This window comes from Engystomops pustulosus, chromosome 2 (assembly GCF_040894005.1).
Source record: "Engystomops pustulosus chromosome 2, aEngPut4.maternal, whole genome shotgun sequence".
Classification (NCBI taxonomy): Eukaryota; Metazoa; Chordata; class Amphibia; order Anura; family Leptodactylidae; genus Engystomops; species Engystomops pustulosus.
The window spans coordinates 9,870,950-9,893,756 of record NC_092412.1 but is presented as its reverse complement, the minus strand read 5'-3'; the positions used below and the strand labels follow the sequence as shown (position 1 = coordinate 9,893,756).

At 46.6% G+C, this 22,807-nt stretch overlaps 2 protein-coding genes across 3 annotated transcripts in view; both read right to left on the bottom strand.

Annotated features, from left to right (window-relative positions):
- LOC140119857 (uncharacterized) overlaps nucleotides 1-22,807 on the bottom strand; it is a 63,975-nt gene that overhangs the window by 37,584 nt on the left and 3,584 nt on the right. The window lies entirely within an intron of this gene.
- LOC140116880 (uncharacterized) overlaps nucleotides 17,558-22,807 on the bottom strand; it is a 66,567-nt gene continuing 61,317 nt past the window's right edge. Inside the window, exon 11 of the mRNA XM_072133313.1 lies at nucleotides 17,558-20,117. Coding sequence (XP_071989414.1) covers nucleotides 18,487-20,117 — 1,631 coding nt within the window. The 3' untranslated portion in view covers nucleotides 17,558-18,486. The remainder of the gene's footprint in view (nucleotides 20,118-22,807) is intronic.

Sequence of the window (22,807 nt, the reverse complement as noted above, 5' to 3'; positions counted from 1 at the left end):
TCCAGTTGCTACTATACCTTCCTCCTTGTCTCTCAAGTCTCTGAAGGGTCTTCCCGCTGCTTATCTGGACTATGCTGATGTCTTCTCTGAAAAGCAAGCGGAGACCTTGCCACCGCATCGTCCATACGATTGCCCTATTGAACTGCTGCCAGGAACTTCTCCGCCTCGAGGTCGAGTTTACCCGCTCTCCGTGCCTGAAACTGCGGCCATGTCGGCCTACATCAAGGAGAATCTACAGAAGGGGTTCATCCGCAAGTCCTCTTCTCCTGCCGGTGCCGGCTTCTTCTTTGTGGCCAAGAAAGATGGTTCTCTTCGTCCCTGCATTGACTATCGGGGGCTCAATAAGGTGACAATAAAGAACCGGTATCCTTTGCCGTTAATCACGGAACTCTTTGACCGCCTTCGTGGAGCTAAAATCTTCTCTAAATTGGACCTGAGAGGGGCCTATAATCTTATCCGCATCCGGGAGGGCGATGAATGGAAGACCGCCTTTAACACCCGAGATGGGCACTTTGAGTACCTGGTCATGCCCTTTGGACTGTGTAATGCGCCTGCAGTTTTTCAGGAATTCGTGAACGACATTTTCAGAGACCTGCTATACACCTGTGTCGTTGTTTACTTAGATGACATCTTGGTCTTCTCTCCTGATCTGGAGTCTCATCCAATGCATGTACGGCAAGTTCTTAGGCGCCTAAGAGCCAATCGCCTCTATGCTAAACTGGAGAAGTGCCAATTCCATCAGAAGAGCCTTCCATTTCTAGGATACATAATCTCCGATAAAGGCCTACAGATGGATCCAACCAAGTTGTCTGCGGTACTTCAGTGGCCTCGCCCAGTGGGACTTCGTGCCATACAGAGATTCCTTGGTTTCGCTAATTATTACCGGCAATTCATTCCTCACTTCTCTTCCCTCGTATCTCCCATTGTGGCTCTAACTAAAAAAGGTGCTGATCCCAGACACTGGTCTCCAGTTGCGGAGGAAGCATTCTCTAGACTGAAGTCTGCCTTCGCCTCTGCTCCTGTTCTGACGCGACCAGATTTAGAGAAACCCTTCCAACTTGAGGTTGACGCCTCCTCCGTGGGTGCTGGAGCTGTGCTCACTCAGAAAGGGCCCAAAGGCCGAACACTTACCTGTGGCTTCTTTTCCAGAACCTTCTCTGCGGCTGAGAGGAACTACTCCATAGGAGATCGGGAACTCCTGGCTATTAAACTCGCCTTGGAAGAGTGGCGCTATCTTCTGGAAGGAGCTCGTCACCCGGTCAGTGTATATTCTGACCACAAGAACCTCCTGTACCTCCAGAATGCTCAACGTCTCAATCCAAGACAAACCCGCTGGTCCCTTTTCTTTTCACGTTTTAATTTTTTGATCCATTTTCGTCCAGCTGAGAAGAACATCAAGGCAGATGCCCTCTCACGTGCCTCTGATGTTATTGGGGAAGAACCGGCTCCTCGGCATATCATCCCTCCGGAACGGCTGGTTGTGGCCGCTCCAGTAGACCTTCGGCAGCTCCCTCCTGGCAAGACGTATGTCCGACTTGCTCTTCGGAAGAAGATCTTGACTTGGGGACATTGTTCTCGTGTGGCCGGGCATCCTGGGGTGCAGCGCTCCTTAGCCCTCATTTCTCGTTACTATTGGTGGCCGAGTCTGGTCCAAGACGTACGGGATTTTGTGGCTTCCTGCATCTCTTGTGCTCGTAATAAACCATCACGCCTCAAACCTGCCGGTCTCCTGATGCCGTTGCCGATACCCAGTTGCCCATGGTCTCACGTGGCCATGGACTTTGTCACGGACCTTCCCTGTTCCTCTGGGAATACTGTAATCTGGGTGGTAACTGATCGGTTCTCCAAAATGTCTCATTTTGTTCCGCTGCCAGGTCTTCCGTCTGCTCCTCGCCTTGCCAGTCTGTTCTTCACTCACATCTTCCGGCTTCATGGTCTTCCCCGGCACATAGTATCTGACCGTGGTGTTCAGTTTGTTTCCCGGTTCTGGCGTTCTCTGTGCAGTCAACTCCAGGTGAAATTGGACTTTTCCTCAGCGTATCACCCTCAGTCGAATGGACAAGTCGAGAGGGTTAATCAGACCTTAGGTTGTTATCTCCGTCATTTTGTCTCTGCCAGACAGGATGACTGGTCCACTCTGCTCCCATGGGCTGAGTTCTCCTTCAACTCCCTGAACTCTGAGTCTGCCGGTGCCACTCCTTTCTTCATTGTCTATGGGAGACATCCACGACCACCTCTTCCTCTCTCCGTGTCTGCTGACGTTCCTGCTGTGGAAGAGTTGGTAGAAGACCTCAAAACTATCTGGGAACAGACTCGTCAGTCTTTACTTCGGGCATCCGCCCGTTCAAAAACTCAAGCGGACAAGAAACGCAGGCCTCCTCCCATATTCTCTCCAGGTGACAAGGTGTGGCTGTCATCCAAGTATGTCCGTTTGAAGATTCCCAGTTACAAGCTGGGTCCACGTTTTTTGGGACCGTTCGAAGTGTTACAGCGCATTAATCCAGTGGCGTATAAACTCCGCCTTCCTCCTACTATGCGCATCCCAAATTCTTTCCACGTATCTCTGCTGAAACCTGTCATTCTGAATCGCTTCTCCCGACACGTTCCTCCCCCCACTCCAGTGGCGGACTCTACCAACACCTACGAGGTAAAGGAGATCCTGGACATGAAGATGGTAAGGGGGAAGCGGTTCTTCTTGGTTGACTGGACGGGATTTGGGCCAGAAGAGAGGTCGTGGGAGCCTGAGGACAATATATTGGATCGTGATCTCCTGCAGAAATTTCTCCAGCCCAGAAGGAGGGGGAGGCCGAAGGGGGGGGGGGTACTGTCACGGGTGGTCCCGCGACCCATATCGCGGGTCGCGGGCTCACCCGTGCTGCCCAGCCCCCGCCAGCGCGCCGCCAGCGCGTCTCACCTGGCCCGGCTCCCGGCTTGCTTCCTTCCGCGGTCCGCGCGCGTCCCCGACTGCTAGGGCGCGCGCGCGGCTCCTTCTCAAGATTTAAAGGGCCAGCGCGCCATTAATTGGCGCTGGCCATATTGCCAAATCTATGTAAGCCTGCCTCTTCCTGCAAGCCCTGCCGGATCTTTGTGCCTCACAGCCTGAGAGAAAGCTTTACTGCGATTAGTCTGCGTTCCTGAGTCTCCTGCGTTCCTGAGTCTCCTGCGTTCCTGTGTCCCTCCGTGTTCCTGTGTTTCCTGAGCTCCTCTGTGTTTCCGTATACCTGTGTTCCTCCGTGCTGCTGTTCCGTGTTCCCGTACCCCCTGCTTGGACCTCCTGTTGCTGACCTCGGATTGTACCCTGACGTTGCATCTCTGCCGCCTGCCTTGATCCTGAGCCTGGACTTTGACCACGAGATTGTTTGCCGTTCTTGTACCTCTACCTTGGCCGCCACTGCAGACAAGTCACGCCTGAGGAACGACCTGGTGGTACCACGCCGCAGCTTGTCTAACCCGCTTTGCGGCGGGCTCTGGTGAAAACCGGGTACCACTTAGACTCCGGTCCCAGGTAGTGGCTGAGTCATCGTCTGCAGTGGTCCAGTGGATCCACAACCCGCAAGCCTGACACAGTGTATTCTTCTCCACCGTACAGAATTATCAAGCGTAATTATATTTGCGACAGCCAGCCATTATCAGCATGGATACACATGGTATACAGATTATACATCAAAAAAGAAACAGAGCATTGTAGACAGCCCACTTGTTGTAACGCAAAATAACTAAACAATCAGACAATCACACACTCATACCATACCCAAACTCCTTAGTTGTAGAGACAAATGGAAACCAGGGGACTTATAAAGCGGCATGGGGATTCACACACCATCTGGACCAGAGGAGTTCAAATTTCTGGGGGCATTTTCTGTTGACATGTAGCGAGTGTTAGTGAGGAATGACACTATTAATAAGAAGTATCCAGTGTTTTACTGGGGAGGGGGAGGGTCCTAATTCTTCCACGACATCATGACCACTTTCCGGGCATAATATAGGGTAACCTAAAGAAGATTTTATCGTAGTGGCCATTAATTACTTCATTCATAACACCAAGGAGACATACCGTAAGTGCGGGATCTCAAAATGTCAATTTAGAAACTCCAGGATTTCAGACCAAAATGTATTAATCTTAGGCAGGTCCAGACACAATAGGGATTTACTTACCCGGTCCATTCGCGATCCAGCAGCGCGTTCTCTGCGGTGGATTCGGGTCTGGCCAGAATTCACTAAGGTAGTTCCTCCGACGACCACCAGGTGGCGCTGCTGCGCTGAAGTCCGCTGAGGCCCGCCCAAATGCACTCAAGTTCACCGGCCTATTCCTGGTGAAGGTAAGTGCAAGTCTCGCAACACTTTTTTTTTTTTAAATGCGGCGGTTTTTCCGAATCCGTAGGGTTTTCGTTCGGCCACGTCCCCCGATTTCCGTCGCATGCATGCCAGCGCCGATGTGCCAAAATACCGTGGCAATACAGGGAAAATCAGCGCAAATCGGAAATATTCGGGTAACACGCGAATCAAGCCCTTAGTAAATGACCCCCAATGTAAGAAGGATCCAATGGCAGTGTGACAGCGGAAACACAAATGGTTGGGAATTACCCCTCATGCAAAACAGTTTGTTGTAGAAATTTAGACTGGATTAGGAAGTCCCTTGCACTCACCACAGAAGTAGAAGTAGAAGTAGGAAAGTTCAACCTACCGCCAGTCATCATCCAACAGGTCAGGAACGTCGCCTCTCAAGAGCTTTATTAAAAGGTCTAGTCCTTTGTTCTTGCAAAAGAGCATAAACCTGAGTGAGTGGTCTATGGAGATCCGGGGTGCTCATCAGAGTTTCCAGTTTTGAGAAATCAATTGTCAGACGGGAGGAACCAAATTGGGCCGTGAAAGCATGGCGTAATTGTGTATAGTGGAAGCTGGCAGTAGTGGGTACAGCATGTCTTTCTCATATCTCAAGCAGTTCTGCGCTTGTAGACAGGAGTTGGCCGAGGAACTTTAGACCTGCCACCCCCCACATTGTCCATCTGAGAGGGAGAGAAAGTGAGGAAGTCATGGATTGATCCACAGTGGATTCCTAGGCGAGAGAGGAGGGGAGTATTTGCATCCTGTGCCAGCACACCGCCACCGTACACATAGCGATTGGCACATCCCATGGAGGTTTGTATTGGTAAAGCATCCCTTACCTACACTGTACAGAGATGTATATAGCTACATACATAGCCATATCAGGGCCGGATCATGGAAGGGGCTCCTGGGCAAGTGCCCCTGGGCAACCACCACTTTGCCTCCAAAGGGGGTCCCAACAATGGTGGTTTACAGTGTGGGTGTTGGTCCCACAGAGGGTCAACCAAGAAGGCCTCCGGCACATCCTCCCTGGTTGCTCTGCTACCAGAAGAAATAGTACTTGCATCATTCAGATGCAGGTACTATTGCTGACAGCCCCACGCAGGACCCCCTGTGTGGCGCCTGTGGCACAGGAAGTGGCACAGCTACATACATAGTCATATATACAACCCACACCTATACTGTATACAGAGACATATATATATACAGCTACATACATAGTCATATATACACCCCACACTTATACTGTATACAGAGACATATATACAGCTACATACATAGTCATATATACACCCCACACCTATACTGTATACAGAGACATATATATACAGCTACATACATAGTCATATATACCTCCCACACCTATACTGTATACAGAGACACATATATATATATATACAGCTACATACATAGTCATATATACACCCCACACCTATACTGTATACAGACATATATATACAACTACATACATAGTCATATATACACCCCACACCTATACTGTATACAGAGACATATATATATATACAGCTACATACATAGTCATATATACACCCCACACCTATACTGTATACAGAGACATATATATACAGCTACATACATAGTCATATATACACCCCACACCTATACTGTATACAGAGACATACACTCACCGGCCACTTTATTAGGTACACCTGTCCAACTGCTTGTTAACACTTAATTTCTAATCAGCCAATCACATGGCGGCAACTCAGTGCATTCAGGCATGTAGACATGGTCAAGACAATCTCCTGCAGTTCAAACCGAGCATCAGTAAGGGGAAGAAAGGTGATTTGATGCCTTTGAACGTGGCATGGTTTTCACGCACAACCATCTCTAGGGTTTACAGAGAATGGTCCAAAAAAGAAAAAACATCCAGTGAGCGGCAGTTCTGTGGGCGGAAATGACTTGTTGATGCCAGAGGTCAGAGGAGAATGGGCAGACTGGTTCGAGCTGATAGAAAGGCAACAGTGACTCAAATCGCCACCCGTTACAACCAAGGTAGGTAGAAGAGCATCTCTGAACGCACTGTACGTCCAACTTTGAGGCAGATGGGCTACAGCAGCAGAAGACCACACCGGGTGCCACTCCTTTCAGCTAAGAACAGGAAACTGAGGCTACAATTTGCACAAGCTCATCGAAATTGGACAGTAGAAGATTGGAAAAACGTTGCCTGGTCTGATGAGTCTCGATTTCTGCTGCGGCATTCGGATGGTAGGGTAAGAATTTGGCGTCAACAACATGAAAGCATGGATCCATCCTGCCTTGTATCAGCGGCTCAGGCTGGTGGTGGTGGTGTCATGGTGTCTTTGGGCCCCTTGGTACCAACGCCACAGCCTACCTGAGTATTGTTGCTGACCATGTCCATCCCTTTATGACCACAATGTACCCAACATCTGATGGATGTCCCTGCGCCATGTCATAAAGCTGGAATCATCTCAGACTGGTTTCTTGAACATGACAATGAGGTCACTGGACACAAATGGCCTCCACAGTCACCAGATCTCAATCCAATAGAGCATCTTTGGGATGTGGTGGAACGGGAGATTCGCATCATGGATGTGCAGCCGACAAATCTGCGGCAACTGTGTGATGCCATCATGTCACTATGGAGCAAAATCTCTGAGGAGCTTCCAGCACCTTGTTGTATCTGTGCCACGAAGGATTGAGGCAGTTCTGAAGGCAAAAGGGGGTCCAACCCGTTACTAGCATGGTGGACCTAATAAAGTGGCCGGTGAGTGTATATATATATATACAGCTACATACATTAGTCATATATACACCCCACACCTATACTGTATACAGGGATATATATATATACACGTCTCTCCCTTATCCCGGGTGCAGGTAGAACATGTGGTGGTTACAGACGCTTCTACATGTAAGAGAAATAGTGAATAATAAGAGGAGATGAGAGAAGCGGAAGTTGTAATAAACCGGAAGCTGCGGGAGACGTTACCTCTCTAGGAATACACTGCTGCTGCTGCGTCCAACCGCAATTTCCTCTAGGGGCGGAGATATACAGGGCGGAGCTACATGGGGGAGGGCGGAAGATATACAGGGCGTGGCTACACGGGGGTTGAGATATACAGGACGGAGTTACACGGGGCGGGCGGGGGATATGCAGGGCGGGGCTACACGGGGGCGGGGATATACAGTGGAGAGTTACACCATGATCGGCGCAGGGCAGGAGAAGGGGCGGGGCTTAATAAACATATTTGTAAGGGAGATTCCCCTGATAGGTAGTCCGAGCACTGCCCCTCCTATACATGCTGCATAAGCTCCGCCCATAACACAAAGGTCACATGACCTCCAGGTAACAAGTGACCAGCGACATCACATAGACGTATGGTAAGTACATTGTGAAGTCTTTCAGCTGAGCAGGAGGCCCCGCCCTTTCAGTGACATCACACAGGGTCACATGACTAGTGGATAGTGAGCAGGAGGCCCCGCCCCTCAGTGACGTCGCGCCCCGCTCACGTGTGCTGTGACAGTGATGCTGAGGTAGAGGCTGCCGGGGTGTAGGACACAGATGACAAGTAATGCAGGAATGTTACATACCTGAGGGGCGGGGTCTGAGTGTGACGTCACTGTGTAAGTGTCTATGTGTATGTTCTCAGTGTGCGGCTACGTTCTTACTCAGCGTTTGACTGACTGCAGGCGCCTTAGTCTGAACACGTACGTAACTGGGCCAGGCCCCTCCTGCCCCTACAGTCTCCAGACCAGTTCCCTGCGCTGCCCTGAGGAGACCCAACCAGGGGGAAGCATCGTACAGCGCTGTGTACAGCCGGGGGTCTGCTCCTCCTGGAATACATGGGCTGCATCATGTCATTAGGCTTCCTGGAGGTCAGGCTTCATGTCCAGGGAACTGCCATACCAGGAGCTACAAGAGGCGTGGCTTTCCTCATCCCATCCTGGAAAACTATGAAGGGTGTATGAAGAGGTGTCACAGGCTGCATATCGCAGCAAAGACTCATCGCTAACACGCGCGGTCGGTGCTCCCTACAACTGATATAAAATATGATAAACAGTAAAAATCACAGACACATCAGGTATCGCCGCGTCCCAAAATGCCCGATCTATCAAAATATAAAAACGGTTACAGGCGGCGGTGACCTCCGAGACGGGCAATGGCGCCCAAATGTCAGAAACGCGACTTTTACACCTTTTTACATGACATAAAAAATGTAATAAAAAATTATCAAAATGTCGCACAGTCCTAAAAATGGTAGCAGTGGAAACGTCGGCTCATTTCGCAAAAAATGACCCCTCCCCCAGCTCTGTAGCCCAAAGTATGAAAAAGTTATTAGCGTCAGAAGATGGCAAAAAAAATTTTTTCTTTTTTGTACACATTCGTTTAATTTTTGAAAATGTATTAAGACGCAATAAAACCTATAAATTTGGTATCACCGCGATCGCACCGAACCAAAGAATAAAGCTGACGTGTTATTTGGAGCGCAGAGTGAAAGTCGTAAAAACCGAGCCCACAAGAACGTGACAAACACACTTTTTTTTTTCAATTTTTCCACATTTGGAATTTTTTTCCGGCTTCCCAGTACACGGCAGGGAATAATAAATAACATCACAGGAAAGTAAAGTTTGTTACGCACAAAATAAGCCTCACACAGCTCTGTACACGTAAAAATGAAAAAGTTATGGATTTTTGAAGATGGAGAGCGGGAAATGAGCAAAAATACCCTGCGTCCTTAAGGGTTTAAGGACACCCCGACTTACAGAGGAGCCCTAGTTAAAGACGGGCCCCTCTGCCCACTGTGACCTGTGGTGAAGTCTCTGGATGTTACTATAGTCCCAGACTGCAATGATCAGCTGTAAGGTGTCTGTAATGAAGCTTTATTGATAATCCTTGGTTCCATTACAGCAAAAACTTTTGAAACTCCAATTGTCACTGGGGATCTACAATTATAAAATATCTAGTTCCGACTTACATACAAATTCAACATAAGAACAAATCTATGGAACCTATCTTGTACATAACCTGGGCTGGCCCGTACCCGAGTAAAAGCCAAAGCACCTAAATTTACCGCAAAACAACTGGGAAAACTTATTGGGCCACATTTACTAAGGGTCGGGCGCTAGTTCTCGGTCGGAATTTGCACTTTCTTTTCAGTGTAAACTGCTTGTACAGATATTTAAGAAGTGTCTGCGCCACAAATTTCTGCACTGTAGGGGGCGATGCTCTGTCGGATCGTGAACGACATTTATGAACTCCGACAGAATTTTGTTGCATGTTAAAGGGGCATCATAAAAAGTGGTGCCCTGTCCAGAACGTGCGTCAGAAATCCTGAATCTGGCGCCCTCTGCGCTATACGCAGGCAAACTGCATATAGTGCAGTTTGACTGTTAGTGTGATCTAAATGTTGTGTAATCTGCCTAGAGACAATTTGTCCTTGGTGCTGTTTTCCTTCTCTGCAGATAACATGTCCAGCAGCGGCCTCCCCTCACTAATAACATGTCCAGCAGCGCCCTCCCCTCACTAATTATATGTTGAGCAGCAGCTTCCCCTCAATAATAACATGTCCAGCAGCGGCCTCCCCTCAATAATAACATGTCCAGCAGCGGTCTCCCCTCACTAATAACATGTCCAGCATCGGCCTCCCCTCACTAATAACATGTCCAGCAGTGGCCTCCCCTCACTAATAACATGTCCCAGCAGCGGCCTCCTCTCACTGATAACATGTCCAGCAATGGCCTCCCTTCATTAATAACATGTCCAGCAGCGGCCTCCCCCAAACTAATAACATGTCCAGCAGCGGCCTCCCCCTCACTAATAACATGTCCAGCAGTGGTCTCCCCTCAGTAATGACATGTCCAGTATGGTCCCTTTAAAAGTAATAAAGTTATATACTTGCCCTGCTGCAGCTCCAGAGTATGGCTTTTTCAGCAGAAAATTTTTACAAAAAATCTCATCTCCCCGTGGGGGGGGGGGGGGGGGGGCGTCTTTCTATAATTCATCTCAGGCAGCAGAGAGGCTGAGTTGGTCTTTTTCTCTTGGGCTGTGCTGGGGTGGCACCTTCACAGTCTGTGGCACAGAGGCCACTCCACCAAATACTGGAGCGCCTGGATGTTATAAACTGGTGGGTATAACCATAAGTCACCCTTGTCACAATAGGTTGTAAAGATCTTGGTAAGCAGAGGCCATTGTCCACAGATCAGAATGGCACCTTCTTCTTGCTGCATCTTCTCTTCTTCTTGCAACGCTTGTCTCTGCAGGACCTGTGTAAAACGCAGACCGCCGGCTGCGCAATCTCGGCTCCGCAGTGACTGCGCATGCGCAGAACTCCAGCTTCGCGGACGAGTGCGTGCAGCTCCTCGTAGCTGCGTCCTGAAGATATGTGGGTAAGAGGATCAAAGGGGCTACTGGGGCGTGGAGTAGCCGCGCCGTGTAGCCTCATCTCCGGTTACTCCACGCCCCAGTAGCCTCTTGGGGCATATTACCCTGATTAAAGATTAGAAAGATAGAGGGGAGTAAAGGATTAACTGTAAAAAGGGATATCCTTACATATATATTAAATGCACCTACCACCAGATCTACCTTAAAAGGTTTCCTTTAAGAAACTTGTCTTTGTGGGAATATCCCTTTAATAACATTTACTATCACAATTCCTGGAACCATCCACAAAGAGTACAAGGTCAGTGTTCAAAATCTTTGACGTGAGAAAATCCAATTGTCTCTTGGGACATAGGGACAAAGGAGCTGCTTCCTATGTGGCGCGCACGCTAGCTCTGTGAGATTGGCGCTGGTCGGCCTGTTAAATAGCTGACTTGTTAAATTGCCGGCCTCTTCTTGTGACCCCTGCCAGTCCTTTGTGCCTCATAGTCCTAGAGAAAGCGTTTATTGTAACTCTGACCTCTGGTACCATTCCGGACCTCGATTCCTTGCCGCCTTTCTTTTACCGTCTGCTACGTCCCCCACTCGATTCTGTGCCACCTGTCCTAACCTGCATGAGCCCGACTCTTTTAATGCCTGCCGATTCTGTACCTTGCCTTGGTCGCCGCCACCACGAGGAAAGTCGTGCCTGTGGATCCGGCCATGGAGACTCCAAGGTTCCGCTACCCTAACCTGCTGTCCTCACCACCATCGTGTCTCAGCAGACAACTGTGCAGGCAGCAGATCAACCAGATCATCACCATTATACAACAGCTATTGGCTGCCCAGCAGCAGTGTCCGGTTCCTGCAGCACCTTCCACCTTCCATTCATCACCCACAGTTCACTGCACATTGAATTGGTGCCTGCACAATTCATCACAGAACGGTCGAAGGTGGCATTCATGATCAGTCTTCTCTCCGGGAAAGCCCTGGCATCGGCTACCCCACTCTGGGACAGGAACAACCCAGGCCTAGCTAATCTCACCGTATTTCTCACTGAATTCTGGTCTGTCTTCTAGGGACCATATTTGAGGGAGCAACCCAGGTGTCATCTGCTGAAACTGCCCTGCTGAACTTGTGCCAATGGGGCTTTAAGAAATGTTTGGCCTGTCGTATTAAAGATGCTCTGTCGGCATGGGACCTGCCTTCTTCGCTGACTGACCTCATCACCCTGGCCACTCGGATCAACATCTGGTTCTCAGAGCATCTGGAAGAGCAGCGTCTTGAACAAGTACAGTTCAGGACCTGTCGACTGCCCCACCTGGCTCCAGTCTTCCAAAGACCACCACAGCCATCCACATTGTCTGCTGCAGAGGAGGCCATGCAGGTGGATACAGCTCGTCTGACATCCCAAGAGCGCTCCAGAAGACGACAGGAGAATCTATTTCTCTACTGTGCTAGCCCAGAGGACTTTCTCGGGATTTGTCCACAGCCTCCAAGAAAAGCACACACCTAGGGTTTCTGGGAAAACAAAGCTTCTCCATGCTTGAATATTCCTGTTCTATTTTTCTCTGGAACAAGAAGCCTGTTTTGTGCTTTTACCTTCCTGGATTCCAGTTCTGCAGGGAACTTCGTGGATACTGCCCTGGTCTCCCAGAATCATCTTCATGTGGTCCGACTTGATAAGCCGTTGGTCATCTCATCCGTCAGTGGGCAGTTCCTCTGTGATCCAGTCCTGTACTGCAGCAAGCCCTCGTGCCTACAAGTTGGGATGTTGCCCAAGGAAAGGCTGTTGATCTATGTGCTACCTCAGATAACCTCCTCTGTTCTACTGGACCTTTCATGGCTGCAACGTCATGCTCCTGTGCTCAACTGGCAGACTGGTGAAGTTCTTTGTTGGGGACCAGAAAGCCCATCACGCTGTCTGATGGCACTTCATCCTGTGTCCACCATGTCTTCTCCGGTGTCCTCCAAGCCTCTGGCGGGTCTCTTCGCTGCATATATGGACTTTGTCAATGTCTTCTTGGAGAGGCAAGTGGAGACTCTGCCACTGCACCGTCCCTACAATTACCCTATAGACCTGTTGCCGGGTACATCTCCTCCTCTGGAATGGATGTACCCACATTCTGTGCCTGAAACCGCAGCTATGTCAGCCTATGTGAAGGAGAATCTGCAGAAGGGGTTTATATGCGAGTCCTCTTCTCCTGCCGGGGCTGGGTTTTTCTTTGTGGCCAAGAAGGATGGCTCACTCCGTCCATGCATTGACAATTGCGGTCTTGACAAAATTATGGTGAAGAAACCGATACCCGCTAACTCTGATCACGGAACTCTTCGACTGCTTATATGGAGCCAAGGTCTTCACCAAGTTACTAAGTGGGCTGTATAATCTCATCCTCATTCGTGAAGGCGATGAATGGAAGACCGCCTTCAAGCCATGATGGAGGCTTCAAATATCTCGTCATGCTGTTTGGACTCTGCAATGCACCAGCCATATTCCAGGAATTCGTCAACAACATTTTCAGAGACTTGTTATATACTTGTGTCATGTTCTAAATGGACGATATCCTCAACTACTATGGAGAGTCAGCTCACCTGTGAATCTTGGCTTAATTGGCTTAGAGGTTTGCAACGAAGAACCTGGGTTTTAGGCTTGCAAATAGGAAAACAAATAGAAGTGCACTCCGTCTCCCACAATGGGTAAAAATACAAATCTTCCAGCGTTATTATATAATTTAAAAAACGTACATCATACAGGCAGAAACTGAAAATGAGGAAACATGTGCAAGACCACTGCTAGTCTACGCGTTTCGATAGAAATATGGCTTGGTGTGTATCACACCTAGCTGATCTTTAAAAGGCCTGCCTCTAGGACCACATGGGAGTCATGACCAATAGCACTCCTACGTATTCCTGTGGATCAACTTCTGTGAGTCTGCTAACAACACTATATTAACTGAGTACTAAAACTTTGTTTCTCTGAAAATACCATTTTAAACATTGCTAGAATAAATATATGATGTTGCAGATCAATAGCACAGAACTATGCACATGTATACAACTCATTAATAGAAACAAAGAACATCATGCTTTTTTTTTTTTTTAAGCCGTGGGGGATTCAAGTTTTTAAAGTAAAATCCAAAGGGTTTCTCGATTGAGAAGTTTTCTTTTATGGTCTCCTCCTCGATTGGGTTTTAACACTTTTTCAGTAGCACATATTGAAAGGGAACCAGTGTCATTTTTGTGTATATCGCGGAAGTGTTTGGATATTGCAGAGATGTTGACTACATTCTTATTGGTATTGTCTGACAAGTGACGTCTAATTCTTACTTCCAAGGAATTGATTGTACATCCTGTAGATTGAACTCTGAACTAAATAAACTACAGTTTATATATTGCAGTTTATATATTGTTTAATTTTAAAAGATTCATCTGTTGCAAAGGAAAGAAAACTTTTTGTAGGGGGAAACATATTTACAACATTTACATGTCATGCCCACATTTGAAAGAGCCAATAGTACTCAACCAAGTATTTTTTCAGGATTCACTACTACTGTATTGGCTAGGAGACAACTGAGTTCTAAGACTTGGAGCTTTTTTTTGCAACATGCTGGGGCTTATTTACTAAGGGTCTTTTGGCCGCGATTTGTGTCACATCGGGGTGCGGGCCATGCAGGATTTAACAATTCAATTTGTGTCGCAAGCCATGCACTTACATACACCGAGAGGAAGATGGTGAACTCCTGCGGACCTGATCAGGGAAGCGACACATGCAGGAAATCGGGCGCACGATCTTCATGAGACGCGGAAGATGTGCATTCCGGCGGACATTCCGGATCGGGGATCGTGCAAGGGACCGGGTAAGTATTTCTTCACTTAAAATTTTTGACAGTGTATTGGCCATTTTAGGATGGATAAATGTTTCCTTATTACACCTACTATCTGATGGTATTCAGAATTGTATGTAGTGGATATCCTAGTGTTCTCTGCAGACCTCGAGTCCCATCAGGCTCAAGTACGTCTAGTACTCCAGCATGTAAGTGCCAATCGCCTATACGCCAAGCTCGAGTAGTGCCTATTCCATCAAAAGAGTCTTCTATTCCTCGGGTATATCATCTCTGACAAAGGACTACAGATGGATCCCACAAAATTGTCTGCGGTCCTTCACTGGCCTCGCTCAGTGGGACTTTGTGCCATCCATTCTTTCTTGGGCTTCGCTAATTACTACAAGCAGTTTATGCCACATTTTTCCTTCCTTGTGTCTCCCATTTGGCTCTGACCAAGAAAGACGCCAATCCTAAGATGTGGCCTCCAGCGGCTGAAGAAGCTTTCTCCAAGCTGAAGTCTGCTTCTGCTCCTGTACTCACACGGCCTTATATGTAGAAACCAATGCTGCTTGAAGTTGACGCCTCCTCGGTGGGAGCTGGAGCCATTCTAATCCAGAAGGGGCCCAAGGGCTGAACCCTAACTATCAGTTTCTATTATAAAACTTAGGTGATCGGGAGATTCTGGCCATAAAGCTTGCATTTGAAGATTGGCATTATCTTCTGGAAGGAGCTCATCATCCGTTCTGTATCTATACGGATCACAAAAACCGCTCAACACCTCAATCCACGACAGGCTTGTTGGTCTCTCTTCTTCTCTCGCTTCAACTTCCAGATCCATTTCCACCCAGCAGAGAAGAATATCAAAGCCGATGCCCTCTCTTGTGCCTCTGATGTTATTGGGGACGAACCGGCTACTCAACATATCGTTCCTCCTGGCAGGCTTGTTACTGCTCCTGTGGATCTTCAGCAAATTCCTCCTGGCAAATTCCATCGGAAGAGGATATTATCTTGGTGAAATTGTTCTTATGTTGCCGGGCACCCTGGGGTGCAGAGATATGTCACTCTCATTTATACTGGTGGGCAGGTCTGGTCAAGGATGTATGAGACTTTGTGAGCCTCCTGTGCCCGAAATATGTCATTATGTCTCAAGCCAGCAGGTCTACTGACTATACCCAGCTGCCTGTGGACTCAAGTGGCCATGGAGATTATTACGGATCTTCCACTTTCTTCCGATAATATCATCATCTGGGTGGTCACAGACCGTTTCTCTTAAATCCTCGTTCCTATGCCTAGTCCGCCATCATGGACTTCCTAAGAACATTATCTCGGACCGAGGGTCCAGTTTGTTTTCAGGTTCTGGCGTTTCTTGTGCAGCCAACTTTAAGTAAAGCTGGACTTTTCCTCTGCCTATTATCCACAGTCAAACAGGCAGGTGGAGAGAGTCAATCAGACTCTGGGCTGAATCTACGGCACTTTGTTTCCGCTCAACAGGACGACCGGTCCACCATGTTACTTCGGCGAAATTCTCCTATAATTTCCTGGACTCTGAGTATGCCGGTGCTGCTCCCTTCTTTATTGTCTATGGACAACATCCATCCCTACCTCTTCCTCTTTCCGTGCCATCTCATCTTCCTGCTGTGCAAGACCTCAAGTCCATCTAGTTGCAAACTCGGCAGTGTCTACTGGCCAACAAGAAATGCAGGTCTCCTCCAGATTTTTTTTTTGGGTGATAAAGTGTGGCTGTCCTCCAGATATGTCTGGCTGAAGATTCCCAGCTACAAACTCGGTCCTCCTTTCCTGGGTCCATTTGAGGTGCTGAAGTGCATTAACCCCGTTCGTCTTTCTCCCACCATGCGCATCTCAAACTCCTTCCACGTCTCCCTTCTGAAGCCTGTCATCCTGAATCGCTTCTACGGCACGTAGCTCATCCATCTTTTGAGGCTGATTCCACCGATGTCTTTGAAGTTAAGGAGATTCTGGACATGAAGACGGTGAAAGACGGTTTTTCTTATTGACTGGAGGAGATTTTGTCCAGAGTTGAAATCTTGGGAGCCTCAGGTTCTCTTATGGCAAAGCACACATCCCTGTTCTTCATCTAATGGATATGCTACCTGGATTGGTTTCTGGACCAATACAATCCCAATACGGCCGTGCTTATATCTAACAAGAGGCTGGTGGAGTACTACTGACTGCCTGAGCTCCATTTCAGTGAGGCGAGGGAAAAGGGTCTCTCAGTTGTTGAGGATTGTGGGCAAGTGTGGTACCAGAAGTCATATGAACCCATGTATCTATGAAGTGTCTGTGAAAACTAATTGAGCTAATTGATCTTGCATACTCCTAGGGAGTGTGGTACCTCCAGTATTATTCTGAAATCATCAAGAGGAGAACAAGAATGATGGCATTCGTTAGATTTAAGAAGAAAGTTTCAATGCAACACAAATTGGGGGGCGTGCTGTCAGATTCGGACTGATCGTGAGATTTAACCTTCAAATTGTGTCGCAAGACAATGCACTTACAAGCACCAGGAAGAAGGTGAACTCTGTCTGACCTGAGCAGGGAAGCAACACATTCAGGATATCGGGTGCACAATCTTAGTGAATTGCATGAGTGCATTATCGTCAGATAAATAAATGTGCCCCATTGTGTTCTGTTTGCTCCTTGCAGGTTAAAGGTCTGCTGTAAAGATCTGTGTGAGTGTAACTGTTATCTCTACTTCTGGCTCTAGTTTTGTGACTATTCCTTTATGGCTGCAATTTAGTGCCTTGTATGCTATCTCCATTGTGACCTGGATCTCTGTTCATTCTTTTGTGTTAATTGACTGTTTCGTGTCCACACTTTGGCATAGGGAGGGACCATCTTCGTGGTTGTCCTGTATTGCTTAGGATATGCAGAGGCAGGGCGTATGGAGAGGGTGGAGCTTACGACTCACTGTCCTGTCTTGTCTGTGCTCTATTAATCCGACTCCCCCCATTATAGGCAAGCGGCACAATATGCACATGATTCTGTTTGTCATAAGCGAGTCCCCTTTTTTTAAAAACCATCTGGTAAAAATCATTATGAAAACAGAGTTACAGTAAAACATTCACATTTATTGGTGCACACAGAGCTCTGGTTACGCCGCCTTCTGACGGGCATCTCAGAGGAATATTTATACTTCCAGGCAGATGTCCCACCAATCATTATAGTACATTTTATCTGTTTATTGTGAGTTCAGGTCACTTTTATTCACAAGGACTTTTTCATGGTGTGGCTGCTGATTTTGGAGAAAAAAAAACACTGAGATGACGAGGGAGACTAAGTGACAATTCCGAGATGGGAGCCAGCAGCGAGAGGAAGCCACTAAGCTCTGACCCTTGCAGGACTTTCTAGCAAGGATGATTAAGGAACGAGATGCTGACAATAAAAATTACCATGTAAAAGGTGAAATTCCTTAAGAAACCGTTTATCATGTGATCATTTCTACATACAGGCCCACATTTACTAGGATCGTGAGTCAGTTTTCTGTTGGACATTGCATGTTCTTTCAAGTACAAACTGCATGCACGTGTACTTAAGAAGTGTCCACGCCCCTTATGTGACGCAACTGCACTATTCTTCATGCAACACAAATTTCTGCAATGTGCGCCACATTTGAGAGTAAGTCACACGACCCATGTTAAAGGTGCATCAAAAAAAAAAGTGTTGCACTCTGTCGGAGCTGTGCAGGGGCACCAGCTTCGTCACAATTCTGGCATCATAAATCTGGCGCCCGATGCACACTACACAGGCAACCTGCATATAGTGCACTTTGAGGCACATTTAATAAAAATAATGCACAGTATAAATTGTCCAATTATCCAGAACAAGTCTGAACAATGTTTCTATAATCTGATTGCCCACCCACATATCAAAGCTTTTAACTAATATATGTCACAGAAATCGGTAGAAGCCATCCAAAGGAAGGAAATCCAATAAAAGAAATCTAATCTCGTCACATGTCTTTAACTATGAACATTAACATGGCATCTCCCCTGTGTGAATTCTCTGGTGCTTAACAAGAGCTGATTTTCTAATAAAACTTTCCCCACATTCAGTACATGAGAACGGCTTCTCCCCTGTGTGAATTCTCTGATGTTTAATAAGCTCTGTTCTTTGAGTAAAACCTTTTCCACATTCAATACATGAGAACGGCCTCTCCCCTGTGTGAATTTTATAGTGTTGAATAAGATTTGGTTTTTGAGAAAAACATTTCCCACATTCAGCACATGAAAATGGCTTCTCCCCTGTGTGACTTCTCTGGTGTTGAACAAGACTTAATTTTCTAATAAAACTTTTACCACATTCAGCACATGAAAACGGTTTCGCCCCTGTGTGAAATATCTGGTGTTGAAGAAAATGTGATTTTTGAGAAAAACATTTTCCACATTCTGTACATAAAAATGGCTTTTCCCCGGTGTGAATTCTCCGGTGTTGAACAAGACATAATTTTCTAATAAAACTTTTCCCACATTCAGTACATGAGAATGGCTGCTCCCCTGTGTGAAACCTACGGTGTTGAACAAGATCTGATTTTTGAGCAAAACATTTCCCACATTCAGCACATAAGAATGGCTTCTCTCCTGTGTGAATTCTCAAGTGATGAACAAGATTTGTTTTTTGAGAAAAACATTTCCCACATTCTGTACATGAATATGGCTTCTCCCCTGTGTGAATTCTCTGGTGTTGAACAAGACTTAATTTTCTATTAAAACTTTTCCCACATTCAGTACATGAAAATGGCTTTGTCTCTGTGTGACAGCTCAGGTGTTTAACAAGATATGATTTTTGAGTGAAACATTTCCCACATTCAGTACATGAAAATGGTTTCTCTCTTGTGTGAGTTCTCTGGTGTTGAACAAGATCTGATTTGTGTGAAAAACATTTCCCACATTCAGTACATAAAAATGGTTTCTCCCCTGTGTGAATTCTCTGGTGTTGAACAAGATCTGATTTTTGTATAAAACATTTCCCACATTCAGTACATAAAAATGGCTTCTCCCCTGTGTGAATTCTCTGATGTTTAACAAGATCAGATTTTTGTGAAAAACATTTCCCACAGCCAGTACATAAAAATGGTTTCTCCCCTGTGTGAATTCTCTGATGTTTAACAAGATCAGATTTTTGAGTAAAACATCTCTCACAGCCAGTACATAAAAATGGCTTCTCCCCTGTGTGAATTCTCTGGTGTTTAACAAGATCTGATTTTTGAGTAAAACATTTCCCACATTCAGTACATGTGAACGGCTTCTCCCCTGTGTGAATTTTCTGGTGCTGAACAAGACTTGTTTTTCTAGTAAAACATTTTCCACATTGTATACATGAGAATGGTTTCTCCCCTGTGTGAATTTTCTGATGCTGAACAAGAGATGATTTTTGAGTGAAACATTTCCCACATTCAGTACATGTAAATGGCTTCTCTCCTGTGTGAAATTTCTGATGTTTGACAAGATCTGATTTATGAGTAAAACATCTGCCACATTCAGTACATGAGAATGGCTTCTCCCCTGTGTGAATTCTCTGGTGTTGAACAAGAGATGATTTTTGAATAAAACATTTCCCACAGTCAGTACATGAGAATGGCTTCTCCCCTGTGTGAAATTTCACATGTTGATCAGGACTTGATTTCTGGGTAATTATTTTCTCACATTTTGAACATGAAAAGTTATCTTCGTCTCGGTGACTTTGAAGATGAATGAAAAGATTTGATTCCTGACTAAGAGACTTCACACATATCGGATATGAAAACTGCCTCTTATCTCCATGATTTCCCTCCTCTGTGGAAAGATGTGACTGATTATCTTCTACTTCACCACAAGGAGCTGAGGGGGGACGTCCATGGGAACCTCTCGCACTTTTGTTTCCTAAAAGTACAGTGAAGAAAACAATATTGAGAATTTCCTTTTCCCGGCCAGTCAGTAACATACAGTCATCTATGGAAAGTAAACTACCAGCATCATGTATAGTAATTGCTTATAAGTGCTGTATATAAATATATTTATGGGACATTATCCTGTAAGTGACTATAGTTTTAGGGGTGCAGTGTGTAGAAGCTGAAGGCATCTGAGGGAAATGTGCATTCAGCAGTGATAAGGTACAGCTGGAGGAGTCAATATGTAGGTTATTATTATGTTCCCCTGATGGAAAAGAATCCGGCACTACACTTGAATAGCTGCCATAATACCATAAGTGCTGTAAAGGCAATGTGATGTGGGCAGAAATAAAATGGAGTATAAAAGAAGTCATCAGATATCATGTATCATACCATTGAGAAGAATATTGCAGTTGCCAGGTGGGAGAGGACTAGGGAATGGATTAGTAATTTTGTTGACTCTTGGTTGAGTATCAAAGGTGAGAGATGTTCTTGAGGTGGAGGCGGTAGGTTGTACTAAGGACCTGGTTATGGGGCTTAAAGGTGAAAAGAGAGGCAAAGGCGGCAGGGACTTCTGGGACCAGGGAGAGTGTGGAGTCATTACTAGTAATGGGTAGGTCTGGTAGGAGAGAGGTGTTACATGGAGAAACTATTATGAGATCTACACTCACCGGCCACTTTATTAGGTACACCATGCTAGTAACGGGTTGGACCCCCTTTTGCCTTCAGAACTGGCATAGATACAACAAGGTGCTGGAAGCTCCTCAGAGATTTTGGTCCATATTGACATGAAGAGCATCACACAGTTGCCGCAGATTTGTCAGCGGCACATCCATGATGCGAATCTCCCGTTCCACCACATCCCAAAGATGCTCTATTGGATTGAGATCTGGTGACTGTGGAGGCCATTTGTGTCCAGTGAACTCATTGTCATGTTCAAGAAACCAGTCTGAGATGATTCCAGCTTTATGACATGGAGCATTATCCTGCTGAAAGTAGCCATCAGATGTTACAGGGTACATTGTGGTCATAAAGGGATGGACATGGGCAGCAACAATACTCAGGTAGGCTGTGGCTTTGTACCAAGGGGCCCAAAGAGTGCCAAGAAAATATTCCCCACACCATGACACCACCACCACCAGCCTGAACCGTTGATACAAGGCAGGATGGATCCATGCTTTCATGTTGTTGACGCCAAATTCTGACCCTACCATCCGAATGTCGCAGCAGAAATCGAGACTCATCAGACCAGGCAACGTTTTTCCAATCTTCTACTGTCCAATTTCGATGACCTTGTGCAAAATGTAGCCTCAGTTTCCTGTTCTTAGCTGAAAGGAGTGGCAACCGGTGTGGTCTTCTGCTGCTGTAGCCCATCTGCCTCAAAGTTCGACGTACGGTACGTTCAGAGATGCTCTTCTGTCTACCTTGGTTGTAACGGGTGGCGATTTGAGTCACTGTTGCCTTTCTATCAGCTTGAACCAGTCTGCCCATTCTCCTCTGACCTCTGGCATCAACAAGGCATTTCCGCCCACAGAACTGCCGCTCACTGGATGTGTTTTCTTTTTCGGACCATTCTCTGTAAACCCTAGAGATGGTTGTGCGTGAAAATCCCAATAGATCAATCTAAAATACTCAGACCAGCCCTTCTGGCAACAACAACCATGCCACGTTCAAAGGCATCAAATCACCTTTCTTCCCCATACTGATGCTCGGTTTATACTGCAGGAGATTGTCTTGACCATGTCTACATGCCTAAATGCACTGAGTTGCCGCCATGTGATTGGCTGATTAGAAATTAAGTGTTAACGAGCAGTTGGACAGGTGTACCTAATAAAGTGGCCGGTGAGTGTATGTCTTCCATGTTAAGATTTAGAAAGCGGGAGGAGAAGGCGGAGGAAATGGCTGATAGCAAAACATAAAAACATAGATTAACTGATAACGCTGCATATATACGGCAGTGATTACAGGAAGAGATGCATAACTGCTTTCACTGAGACATGGTTACACAAAAGGGATGGATAACTTATCTGGGCAGACAGGGACACGGAAACAGCAGACACCGCTGACACAAACAATGCATGTGAAGTCCTAGGTGACTGCATCAATGTGCGACAGAATAAACATACCAACTCTTTGATCCTTCTAATGGGGATTTCAACCAAATGATCTACTAGCACAACCTGCCTGACTTCTTTCAGAGATGAGAAAATCATGGACATGGTATCTGCAAATACTGATGCAGCCTATAAGCCGAGGAACCTGCTCGGGCATCTTCTGCTGAATCTACGGTTATGGGATTTGTTGTCAGTTGGCGACTACGCGGTTCAATTCCACACCCTCGTCTCCGAACTTTCATGGAATGAAGAAGCCTTGGTCGCCACCTTCTAGAAAGGACTGGCTAGTCGAGTCAAGGACGCCTTGTCTGAA